Source organism: Lissotriton vulgaris, chromosome 12, assembly GCF_964263255.1.
Source record: "Lissotriton vulgaris chromosome 12, aLisVul1.2, whole genome shotgun sequence".
In the NCBI taxonomy this organism is placed as follows: Eukaryota; Metazoa; Chordata; class Amphibia; order Caudata; family Salamandridae; genus Lissotriton; species Lissotriton vulgaris.
The window spans coordinates 105,571,831-105,585,220 of record NC_141700.1 but is presented as its reverse complement, the minus strand read 5'-3'; the positions used below and the strand labels follow the sequence as shown (position 1 = coordinate 105,585,220).

Sequence of the window (13,390 nt, the reverse complement as noted above, 5' to 3'; positions counted from 1 at the left end):
CATCGCACGGAGTGCCCCAGGGGTCTATTCTAAGCCCGCTGTTCTTCAATATATATCTCAAACCCCTGGCCGACCTTGTTGAACAATCGGGTCTTACTCTTATGAACTACGCCGACGATTCCCAAATCGTCTTTTCCCTATCCGAATCTTGTCCCCACTCCCCTTCATTACTCAAAGAAGGACTCTTAAAAATCCTGAATTGGATGACAAAAAAACAGTTAAAACAAACGGCGACAAGACGGAAATACTGGTTCTGGGAAAAGATCAAGATCTCTGGAATCCAGTACACTGGCCTGACCAGATGGGCGCCTTTCCTACCCCGGTGACCCACGCTCGAAACTTGGGCTTTATTCTGGATAACTCCTTGTCCATGAACAAACAGGCCAGTAAGGTAACCGGCCTATGCCTTACCATAATTAAATGGTTGAGGAAGATACTCTGGATGCTGCCTGTGTCAACGCAAAAGACCGTAGTCAATGCCCTCATCACTTCAAGGCTTGACTACGGCAACATTCTATACTTGGGCGCAAACAAATCTGTAATCGGCCGACTACAGGTGGTGCAAAACGCAGCGGTGCGACTACTCTGCAATATTCCCAAGAACTCCGGAGTCTCAAACCATCGTCGGAATCTTCATTGGCTCAGGATCGAAAACAGAATCCGCTTTAAAGCCCTGAACTATATGTTCAGAATTAAAGCGGGTACAGCGCCCAAATATCTTCAATCCCTCGCCTACCCCTATACTCCCAAGAGAAACCTTCGGTCGCAGACGGCAGCCTGGTTCTGCGTGCCTAGTTTCAAACGGGCGAGAACAGGGGGCAGATCCTTTGCCCATCTGGGACCCTCCCTTTGGAACACGCTCCCCCCCCTGCATCCGGAAGGAAGAAAATTATTTCAGGTTCAGAAACCTTGTTAAGACCTGGCTGTTTGAACAATAACACTCATCAGCCATTTCCCCATTCTGTCTGCCCTCAAACTAGCTGTGTCTAGGCGCCGGGAAACCCTTTTTGGGTAGCTGTTGCGCCCTATAAATTGAATAAATAAATAAATAGGGAAGAGAGTTTTGAAAGCTAACAAGCAAAAATGTCTGTGTTAATAAAGGTACCATCATTGCAGTGCCCACCACTCCTCCTCCCCCTGCTGCATTTCTGTTGGTTGGATGGACCCGCCCCCAAGGCTCGGCTCGGTGAAGAAAAATAAAATGAGAATAAAACAGCTTTATTATCATTTTATTTTTCAAGTTTGGATCTGCTACTGGGGGGGGGGACTCTCCTCCGCTATAATGGAGGAGCCACTGCTGATCTACCCCGATTGACAGTGTTGCTGTAAGTCAGGATGCAGGTACATTAGGATGGGTTTGTGCGGGCTAGCTTCGTAGTTAGCAGAAGATGCTGCAGGGCGGGAATGAGGTGCCTTGGGAGAACTATGTGGTGGTCCCACTATTGGAATCGCAGAAAATGATGCAGGCCAGGAATGAGGTACCTTGCTGGTCCCTCTACTGGAATGGCAGAGGACGCTGCTTGTCTGGATTCACTGACAAAGCTCTGTGTGGGGGCCCAGTCTTTTAATAGTAGAGGAATAGCATACAGAGCTAATCATGGTTACTTGCTTGTGTGTGTGTGTGTGTGTGTGTGTGTGTTCGTGTGTGTGTGTTCGTTCATAAGGCCCAGTACTGGGTAGCAGAGGCCTCTGTAGAACAAGGCCCTGGTGCATTAACAGAGCTGACACTAAACCGTGAGTTGCTACTGCCTCTGCTGTCCTCTGATGGGAGGGATTCGATTTTTGGAACTTTTTATGGGTTTGATGAATTGCTTGGATGCCAAACCACCACCCTGTGTGATTTTCAGGGATGATGATGGTCACCAGGACACGAAGGACAACTGCCCTGAAATACCGAACAGCGCTCAACTGGACTCGGATAATGATGGAATTGGCGATGAGTGTGACGATGATGATGACAATGATGGAATTCCTGATTACATCCCGCCAGGTCCCGATAACTGTCGTCTCATCAATAATCCCAACCAGAAGGACTCTGATGGTGAGCCTCACAACATGTGGATAGTCAACAGGGCTGGGGAAAATCATAAGTACATGTGGATTCCACACTTAGCGGTGTTGAATGGTTATTAAATAGAAAAACATAAGAAGTGAGATATCGTTTCACTTCACAAACTGCCACTAGCATCACAAAATAGGCTGTGTGGAAACATCCACGTTGTTTTAAGGTTCAGCCCTTGTTCATGGATTTTTGGGGTTTTAGAGTTCAAATGCAGGGACTATGATCTTGAGAAGCTTTGACCTGTTACCATAACCTAAGCCACACCAGAAGTAGCAGGACATTTACCACCACAAAGGTGGTACTTGACCTTGAACCATGTGTCGTGTCATGTCGTGTCATTCTATGTAGCTAATAGCAAGATTTCTAATACAGCTGGTGTAGCCTTCTCTTGAGGCAGTGACCCATACTCTGTTAATACAAGTTTATGCTGTGACAGAGTGATTGTTTTTACATTTCTCAGTAGGTTTCTGTTTCTTGGTTATTGTCTCCCCTGTTTTGCTCCCCCATTGTGGTGCACCAAGTACTGCTAGCCCTTCACTCAGTTATTATTTTCTCCATTGGAAGGTGATGGCGTGGGCGATGTCTGTGAGGAAGACTTTGATAACGACACAGTAATCGACCCTCTCGATGTCTGCCCAGAGAGCGCAGAAGTCACACTGACAGATTTCAGAGCCTATCAGACAGTCATCCTGGATCCTGAGGGCGATGCACAGATTGATCCAAATTGGGTTGTCCTGAACCAGGTACAGTATGTCCTGTCCTTTACTGTGCATCTTACCAAGGTATTGATATACCGGTTGAATACGGGGTCACTGCACTGGTAGGGTTTTGCTAAATAACCGCAAATGTAGATGTTTTTTGTTGTATTACGTTCGTAGTTTCTCTTCCTTTTTTAAGAGTGAGGTGTTCATCCCAAAAGTGGTTAACTTATTTTCTGTATGAATGAAGAGATGCTTGGAAAATAGATAAACTATAGTAGCTGGTTTTCAAGCATTCACTTGACTTGTATTTAAAACATAAGATTCAAGTTCTGTTTGTCAAGGTCAAAACTATTTGAAGAACCAATGGCGTCCTTGGTATCTGAGGATAAATTGCATGCCCCGGAGGTGACATATGGACAGAGGACATAGTGTGATAGATCTTCGATCTTCTAAATCTCAGAAAGGAAGGTAGATACGAATGGTGCATTACTTGGCAATTCATAGCCCAGAAGAGGCTTTGAAGCCCTCCAATTTGCATGAAGATCCTGGGCACCTTTTCAGAGTAACAAGTAAATGGGGTTTCTAAAAATACCCGCACTGTATCATGAGCAATATATAGCATGACATTATATTGCATCCGCTACATCGCCATACCACAACATTGCAATGTAAGTATAGGTAGGTTCAATAGATAAACACAAATGTTGATAGTGCTAGGTAGACGATATAAAGGTAATAATAAAATACTTACCATGACAGTGTAATGGTGTTGATGAATTTTATGCAGTATAATTGAAGGTCAATATAATTGATGACAACATAGTGTCATGCAACCGGGTGTTAGATGTAGTATATATTTACCATTCTTAACTCGACATCTATATACATTATAACTACCTTACAGTGTAGTGGTTAGGTTGTCGTATCAGTTGAAATTGTTTTGTCATGTAATAGATTGCAGGCGTTATAGTGAGAGGAGTGCCATTTATTAGGCTTATCTAGGTCCATGACTTAGTCAGTTCCTGATATGGGGCAGGGTGTTCCTCACTTTCTGTGATTCATGTTGTAAGGAATTTAATTTGCAAGTAAGAGTTTATGATCATGCTTACACTTGGGCTATGCAATTATACGTTGAAGCCTCCAACTTACATGTGAGTGGGGGAGAGGAAAGATGAGTGTGGCTGTGGGTTGTCCACTGTCAGCCTGTACGTGAATGAATCGTGTGCACTGGTATACATGATATTTGAGGCTGCTGCTCTCTCTTCATTGGGTCCTGTCTTTGTGGTATTCTCTATCTAACTACCTTTCTCTCTCTGTCTCGCTCTTCTCACTCTCTCACAAGGGGATGGAGATTGTCCAGACCATGAACAGCGACCCAGGACTGGCGGTAGGTACGTGAGGACCAGTTTCCCCTTCTTTTTGGGGTGAAGATTTTACAGTTGTGTGCTCTGTGTATGTGATTTCTTTGATTGACTGAGGAGTTTGCCATGCTTATAAGCAGCATTAGCTTCGTCTAGAGCTGTGTCTGCCAAACTGTGGGTCGAGACCTGATTTTTGTTGGGTCGGGAAAGTCAGGGCAATAAGTAAAGATGCCTTTAAATACTATGTGTAGGTTGTCACACTTGCCAATGATTCAAAGACAGGTCAAACGTCAGGCTGCTTTATTCTTTTCAATTAGTGTTTACTTTTCTTTCTCTGACTGCAAAGTGAGAGGAGTTTTTAAAGAGAATTATGTGACAATGTAGGATGTTGTTTTTTGCAATACGCAACAAAATGTAAATACCTGTAAATGTACTGTATGCATCCAGCAGTCAAGAAAGCAAAAATGAAGCACCTTGTTTGTAATTCTGAAGTATACTAGAAACAGATTTTAATAGGATCAAAACATCTCAATTCACTTACCTGGTGATGCACAAATGATATATTTTCACAGAAACACGATTTCCACACATTATCATTTGTGAATTATATATTTTTATCAGTAAAACTGTCTGTGCAAATTTACGGAAATATGCTGTGTGTAAATGACACACGATGCTTTAGGTACATTATAAAATCACCTGTCTCACGTCTATTAAAGGTAGGTGGATTGCAAACGTTTGTTGTTCGAAAAGCTGGGTTGTGGTTCTTAAATGTTTGGGAACCATTGATTTTTAGAGTGTTTTGAGATATACTATAGCATCTGCAGAAGCAGGTAATATTTTAAAATACATCATTCTGGGTGCACAGTCTGAGTATGCTGTATCATGTCTGTATACCCCATCTCTCTTATACATATGTGCATATCATGAAATATCATGACATACGCTCACACATAAGTTGAAATGGCTCTCTTTATATACACTCAGTACATCTTTATTATAAGCTACATTTAAACCTCACCAGTGCCTCCTCGCAGAGGCTCTTTTTCATTGGAGCCATTTGCCTTAGCTCCAGAACGATGAGTCCAAAAATTTAAGCATTGATCCCGATGGCTCTTAGCATTCTTGACCCACTAGCCCCCTGCATCCTGCTCACAGCCCATACCAGGTGGCATATGCAGGCTCTGCAGTGGCATCTGAAGACTCAGTGGGCTCAGCACCAAATGAACCATTTGGACTGCATCCAGGTATCGAAGGAGACTGCAAAATATTTGCAGTGGTGGCTGCTTGCCTGCATTTGGCCGCCATAAGTGTGGCAGGGTATGCTCAGACGTGAGTCCCTTGCTCACTTTGCCACTGGATTCAAGCAAGCCGGGCTGAAGACGGCTGGAGTGCCAGAAACCGGTCCTTGAAAGCTTGTTTCCGGTCCAGGGAAGACATGGCTTGGCAGTTCGGGCTGGACTGTTCCCATGAGGCACAGGGTCAGACTGATTTGCATATAGCCATGTCTGAACTGGCGTGGCAGAGTGGGCTAAAGAACGTTGATGGATTAAACCCAGATCTTTTGACTGGGTGTGAGCGTTTGATTGATTCGGATGCTCCGTCCATCACCACCCCTTTTTGTACCGCTTTTGGTCGCCATAAGTGTGGCAGGGTATGCTCAGACGTGAGTCCCTTACTCACTTTGCCACTGGATTCAAGCAAGCCAGGCTGAAGACGGATGGAATCCCAGAAACCGGTCCTCGGAAGCTTGTTTCCGGTCCAGGGAAGACATGGCTTGGCAGTTCGGGCTGGGCTGTTCCCATGAGGCACAGGGTCAGACTGATTTGCATATAGCCATGTCTGAACTGGCGTGGCAGAGTGGGCTAAAGAACGGTGATGGATTAAACCCAGATCTTTTGACTGGGTGTGAGCGTTTGATTGATTCGAATGCTCCGTCCATCACCATCCCCTTTTGTACTGCATTCAGACCAGCGGCAGAACCTTTCCCTACCCCCACCTAGAGCTAATGGTGGTGACAGACAAATCACTGCTAGGTTGGGGATGCTGTCTAGGAGAGGTAAATATCAGAGGACTAGTTTACAACCAAGACCTGTCTCCGCAGCAACCTGCAGGAATTGTGGCCATTCAGTTGGTGCTGAAACCTTCCTACCATCCATCAAGGGTAGCAGGTTCATGTCCTCATGGACCACACTACTGCCATGTGGTATTGTAGCAAGCAGGGTGGTCGGGGTCCTGTGCTCTGTAGCAGTAGGCCCTGTGCCTCTGGACCTGACTAAGTTCTCATGACATGTCCCTGATCGTTCACCACCTAGCAGGATCTTGAAACGCTAGGGTGGAAAACCCCCACCAGTGATGCCTAGTGGATCACGAATGGCAGATATATAGGCTTTCCTGTTTTCAGTTTCTATTTTTGGTAAATTCTGGTGGGGTTTTTTCAGTGTTTTCCAGTGATTTCAATACCTAAAAAACGGTTGTAATCAGCGGTGACACATTTTGCCACCATTAAAAACAACAGAAACAGTGTTTTACCAGTGTTTATGGATTGTTTGCTTTTATTATTGCTTGCTTTCTGCACTGATACATCATGGTATGACAGTGTACATACTGTGTATATGTGGTCCACTGGTGTCAGACCAAGTTTCTGAAATTTCCTAAGGACTTTAGACCTTGCTTTATCTTGTTAAGAGTAGCAAACGTTTTGACCTTCTAGGACCTGGGTGACTTCTGGTAATACAGTGCTTGACAAATACGTGAACGCAAATACATATTCAAGACTCTTATAAGGAGTCTTAGAAAGCAGTAAATTGAATTACTACAAAGCTAATTTACATTAATACATTTGACAGCAATAGTATTACGAAAGCAAATTTAAATCTCAGAACCTCTGTGAAGTAGAGGCTGAAAATTAGCTGCCAAGGTGGGACTAGGTGCCTTTTATCTACTGCCACATTTCATGTTTCTAGAAGCAATACATCCCCATAGAGGGCTAGGCTGATAGGGATTCATGCATAACTTATTCTAGAAAGATTTAGGCTTCACGTTCTGTTATTATTTAATGGCTGATGGAGAAAAACATTTGAAGTGAGAAGAATAGTGTGGCGTCAAGGCTGCTTTTTTTGGTCTCTCCAAACAAAAAATCACTTCCACTACATGATATAATAATTAATTTTTCTTGCCCTTGCTCTCTTTTGAATGATCACCCCCCAGGTAACAATGAAAAGCACCCTGCGTGCCCATCCCATTAATGGCCTCTTTCAGTAGCTTGCATTCTGAATGCCCATGCCATCTTTTTCTTATTTGCTATAATAATAGGCATGTAGCACTACCATTCAGAACCTGCATCACTCTGGCACGAACATATTTTACATTGAAGGCATTCACATAGTTACTTTTTTACTAAACATGTATCCATTCTTGGGATTTTCTTTTTTGTAAACCACGTTTATCAAGTGTACCATTCTGGTGCAGTAACATAATGCGAACCAAGTCTGCAGCTTTGATCCCAGTTTGGAGGTACTAATGGTTGTAATACTGTTTGCACACCATAGCAGGCCAGTTTTGGCACCCCAGTAATCCTTAATTGAGAAAGGTGAATAATGTACGAGAACAGTCTTTTTGACTCTCCCAGAGCATTTTTCTGTTGGCACAATTTCCTAGCGGTAAGACCTAGGGTGACAAGCGTGTGCAAAAGTCATCAATCAGTGAAAACTATTTCCATTCCTCATGAAACACGCACAAAGTGAAAAGATATGCGCAGAAATCTTCTCTGAACAATTTTTCGCTTTTGGACCCAGGGCTAGCTTTTAACATGGCATGGGTGAGCTGGACCAAGGCACCAATCTTCAGAGGGGTAAAAAGAACTATGTGCATAAAGGTCCTACAACCAGCAACGCCCCCTACCTTGGCTCGAGTGATTCAGTTTAAAGTACATTCAACTATTCTTAATGTGCTGCAAACAACATATTTTAGCACCTATTCACCCAATACCTTGCCCTCCTATCTACCCCTATCCCTAGCTCTCCTATGCTCATTAGTTGCACCTGGCGATTTTCCATCCTCTGCGCCTTGACGCCTCCGGGCAAAGTCGCGCATTACAAATCACCAATCAAATCAAATCAAATCACCCTCTGCCGGCGCTGACCTGTGAAAAGGGCCTGCTCTCTCATTTTTTCACCAGCAAGGGCGGCATATTTCCTTCTCGCCAAAGGAGCGATTGGAGCAAAGGCCGCCTCTGTGTGCACCTCTCAAATGGGGCCCTGTGTGTTTTTGATGTTTAAAATAAAAGCTCCGTATTCGAAACGTAATGACACAATTTAGCATCTGCTGCAGTTAATTTGCAGTTTTTAATACATTTTCATTCTTTCTAGTTTCATAGATCAAAAAGTATTCGGTAGTGAAAGGTGTGGGTGCGTCTGCTCACAGGGCATGAGTGATCTTTGGCAAATACAATGTATAGGTGACCTGTATGTTAAAGGTATGTTGGTACCGGTATGTCATCTGCCTAACTAGGATTAAGTCGTCTCAAAACCCAGCCACGTGACTAGTCACAGAGATATTTTTCAGGGGGCAATATTTGCACAAAAATAGGTCTTTAAAAGACCATTCGCATATTATTGAGGCATTGTTGTTGTTTCACCTTTTCTAAGAGCCCCTGCAGCTCCACGCTGACTATTGCTTAAAGATTCAGCCCCCCTCGAATTTTTTTCTTAGCCCCCCCCCGCCCACCCCCAAATTTGGCTCTAGTTGCGCCTCTATCCCCACTCAAACTGAACACTCACCAGACAGCCTGCAATGGATTCAAAAAGATTGGTTGAGCAGCGTACACCCAAATAAAAATCATTACCCCGAGCTATGCCGCTACCTGCCTATGTCACAGAGCAAGACTCTGACTTCGTAACTCTCTGGCTCAGTGGCGCACTGCAAGTAAAGTTGATGTTGTACCCGGGTCTTAAAACAAGATTAGCGTGACGGAGAAACACTGAAAACTAGTACAGTGAGCAGACACAGTGCAGCGTTTCAGCTCAGAATGAATATGATGACATCATGACAGCGTGGTGCGCTAACTCTAAACACACATTTTTATTAGTAGCAGGAACTTAGGAATGATACATTACTCCAGGCTAGGCACTTACTTTATCTTTGCAGTAGTGAGGGCAATCAGAGTGGCAATTCGGACCGGTACGAGCCTGCCTGGAGGCTGGCCATCGCAACATTGGCTCAGACTCCCAGCTTACAGTAACGCCTGCTGGGCACGATTGAGGCTCAGTTAGTTAAGCTGCACAGAGGAGTGTACTCTGCGGGCTGCAGAGTGAGGACCCACTCTGGCACCTGCTGATGCGGTCCCTGGCTCCGGAGGGTGGATCACTGAGGTCCAGTCCCAGGATTCATTACTGCGGGTGGAGCTATGTAGGGAGTACCATTGCTTACAAGCAGTCAAAAACGTTATTCTTCCTCAAACTGCCACCCGCAACAAGACCCACCTATTACCGTGAGTCAAATACCAAAGACCTTACCTGACTGGTTGATGATATTATCTCCGTAGTAGTAGCCATCTAGCACTGACTCCTGACGTCTCTGAAATGTATTGCGGGGAGTTTTAATGTTTTGTACTGCTTTGGCTCCCTCAAGTGGCCAAGCAGTGCAACAAATGTGAAAAATCAGTGACACCCAGTTTCAACCGGGTCAGCTGATTTTCATCCGGTAGGGTAGAGTCGGTTTTAACAGAATTCCGGACAGCCTACAGATATATCTTCCAGCAATGGGTTAAGCTCTGGCTCGACTTTTTTTGCCACTGCAGAGAATGCTTTTGCACGTTTGAGTTCCCAAGAGGGCTCTTTACTGTAGACCTCTATTTCTATAGAAAAACGAGGTGTCCACATTATTATGGTTATTGCTGAATACTCTGCGTCTCAACATCTCGATGTCTCACAAAACCTCTATAGACCGAATGATTAGCTACTTTTCAAACAAAACATGCACAAAAGCGGGTTTTGAAAAGAAATTCAAATTAAATTAAGTTAGAGATTTATAAAAATTAGAAATAATTTAAATGCATGTGTCCCAAAGCAAAAATCATCAGCACTATATGCTATTTCTTGCAACACTCCAACTGTCTTGTTTGTGGTTCAGTGTTGTTTTGATACGTATGTTACATCATATTGAATTACATTTTTTTCTTGCGAAACAAAATGGGAAACAACGTATCACTGATTGGAGGAGAACCAAAACATTAAAGGAAAAAAATCAGTTTTCAGGTAGGCATTAGATAAAGGGCTACATTAAAACTAGATGCAACTTGTGATGCCTATTGATAGGATAAGAGAATATAAAGAGCGAATGAATAGGAATAAAAGGTTAGAGTTCAAATTAGGACTACGGGTAGGAGAAGGCTGAACAGCAGGGTGGGGAACTGGTTACATATAAGGAGATGATTAATGACCGGAAGTAGTGGTTGCTGGAAGGGTAAGGTGCATGGGTAAGCAAAGCGGTATAGAAGGTATGGCGTGTCTCCACCATAAATAAAACAATAATTGGCAAAGCCAGTTTATTGTCTTTGCCAATGACTGTGTTTTCTAAGATATATGATTTTTTTAAACAAAAACAATAAAAAAAGGTTCCTGTCTACAACTTATATGTGCATGGACAGGCGATTGTCATTTATTTTTTTTTGCTATAAAAGTTTTACACTTGCGCATGCACATTAGTGCGCACAATTTTACGTATTTGAATGTTTTTGGAAATAAAGTTAAACAAAAACATTCAAACATGGCAGCCTTTCTGTGTGCATGCACACACAGGCTTAGCCATTTTGGATTGGGCTGAAACCCCATTGGCACAAGTGATACCTATATGCATGCAAAGGCTCCCATTTTGAAATTGGTTAAAAGCCAATTTCAAAATATGGCCACTACAAGCAGTGCAAGCAGGATGCAACACACTGCAAGCAGAGGCGAAGGCACAGTAGCAGTGTCTGGGGTGCTACCAGACCCTCAAAAATATTAAAATGTCCACAAATAAAACATTGTTTTTAAACATTCCACAACTGCCCACGTGTCCCTGGTACTAAAAGGGAATCTTTTGTTTGTGGATGACGGCATGGACCTGGACAGAATGCCATCACTCAGAGAGAGAGAAACAAATGGTTTAAGTGGACTGACTCATAGGCCAGAGTGAAAGCTTGGTGGACGAAAGCAAAATGTGGAAGAATCTTGAACAGACCAATGGATGAAGCGTGATGGCTGAAACCGCTTCTGGTATGTACTTTTTATGAAATTGTTTAACAAAAACAAAAGGCCTCACCTCATATAAAAATAAAAGCATCATCGTACCCTACTCATCCGCAGAGATGTGAGTGCCCATTGTGACGCTAGCCGCATTTGGAGGTCTGGTAATCTTTGTATTTACTGATATGCCAGTTCGAATTGGCCTCTTTATCGTTCACAATATCAGGTGCACCAAAGATCCAAGCGTGGGGTCCTCCTTACCATGTGATATTTTGCAGTGCAAGGATGAGTCCATTCCATGTCCTGTGCCCTCATGCCCTTGTCTTTTCCTCTGGCAGGTTACACGGCCTTCAATGGTGTGGATTTTGAGGGCACCTTCCACGTGAACACAGTAACAGACGATGACTATGCTGGCTTCATCTTCAGCTACCAGGACAGCTCCAGCTTCTATGTGGTGATGTGGAAACAGACGGAACAGACATACTGGCAATCCACGCCTTTCCGAGCCGTGGCGGAGCCTGGCCTGCAGCTGAAGGTCAGTGAGTAGGCGCTATGCACTGAATGACATGACTGCCCAAGAATTAACTTTGCACTGTAGGCAGCTGCTTCTCTGTGGTGAGGTGGAAACAGGCAGTCCATGCCGGTCCGAACTGTGCCAGATAGCGGGTTGAAGTCCACGGCCTGTTTGCAGACACTAAGCACTGTATGAATGCTAGCGAATGACCTGTGAGCTATGTGTAGTTTGTACTAAACACTGTTGGAAGGGCTTAGAGTGCACAATGTAACTCCACAAGAAGAGGATGCACACTCTACGCACGACTCACTATTCGCTCCACTAACAGACACTATGCACTCAAAGTAGAACCTTTGGTGAACTGTGTTAGGGAAGACACGCAAGCTATCATGGACTCTGTGCACTGTACTAAGAAGACACTGCATTGTATGTGTGACGCGCTCTACATAGTATGAAGGACATTTCATCTTGTACAAAAAACGTACTCCACACTGTATGGATACAAGTTGACGAATAGGATTTACACTCTATGGAGGATTCATTGTGCAGCAATAAAACACACCGTTCTCTGTACGTAGAAGATATACATTGCATGAGTGACTTGCTTTGCATCTGTGAATGGCACACTAAGCATTATATGCTGGAATCATTGTGCATTGTGTTTACAACAACCTATGCACTAAAATGCGGAATGCAACATGTATTGAGTTGATGAAAGTCACAGCAACCACTACCTGGAGTATAACACGCACTGCATGAGAAACATACTAAGCACTGTATGTAGAGCATACTATGAAGTGTGTCAAATGTTCATTACGCCCTGTATCTAGAAAGCACTAAGTCACTGCAAGGAGGCCATGCGGTGCAGTGCATGAATGACACAGTGCACAGTATGTGGGGCATGCTGATATGCTACGCATTATACAAAGGGCACAATATATGTAGAACACAACATGCGTTGAGTGTTGGGGACATATTTTGCATTGTGTTGGGGACCCAATGTACTTCACGAAGGGTGGACTCTGCAGTCTGTGTGGGACACACTTTACACTGCATGAAGGACACAAAAGGAGCTACTTGAGAATATCCTGCAGTTTGTGACACGCACAAAGTACTGTATGTAGAACATAATAGGCCTTTTTTGGAAAACAAAAGGGACCCCTACTAAACAAATGAGTTTTCTATATGTAGGGAAATAGCACAAGGTGGGAAAATTAACAATAGCAAACATACATTACACAACTTAACTTAATGGGTGCAAGAAGGGTAAGTCCACACCCTTGCCTGCTATCATATTTAAAACAATTGATTTATGGAATAGAAATGATGCTAAAGGACGGTGTCCTGATGAAGGCAGCGGTGCCGAAACACGCGTATTTCCTATTCTGCCGCTAGCCATCATCATATACATCCGCTCTCTATGTTTTGAATCATGAATGTGACTAGTAAATGTAAATAATGTGTTATACTTCATCAGATATTCTGAAAAATGTGTAAATCTTTCTAAAAAATAATAATGAATTCAA

General features: G+C 43.6%; 1 protein-coding gene across 1 annotated transcript in view; it reads left to right on the top strand.

Annotated features, from left to right (window-relative positions):
* Positions 1–13,390, top strand: part of THBS3 (thrombospondin 3) — a 180,156-nt gene that overhangs the window by 136,032 nt on the left and 30,734 nt on the right. Inside the window, exons 17-20 of the mRNA XM_086947390.1 lie at positions 1,848–2,041; positions 2,627–2,805; positions 4,106–4,154; positions 11,689–11,885. Coding sequence (XP_086803516.1) covers positions 1,848–2,041; positions 2,627–2,805; positions 4,106–4,154; positions 11,689–11,885 — 619 coding nt within the window. The remainder of the gene's footprint in view (positions 1–1,847; positions 2,042–2,626; positions 2,806–4,105; positions 4,155–11,688; positions 11,886–13,390) is intronic.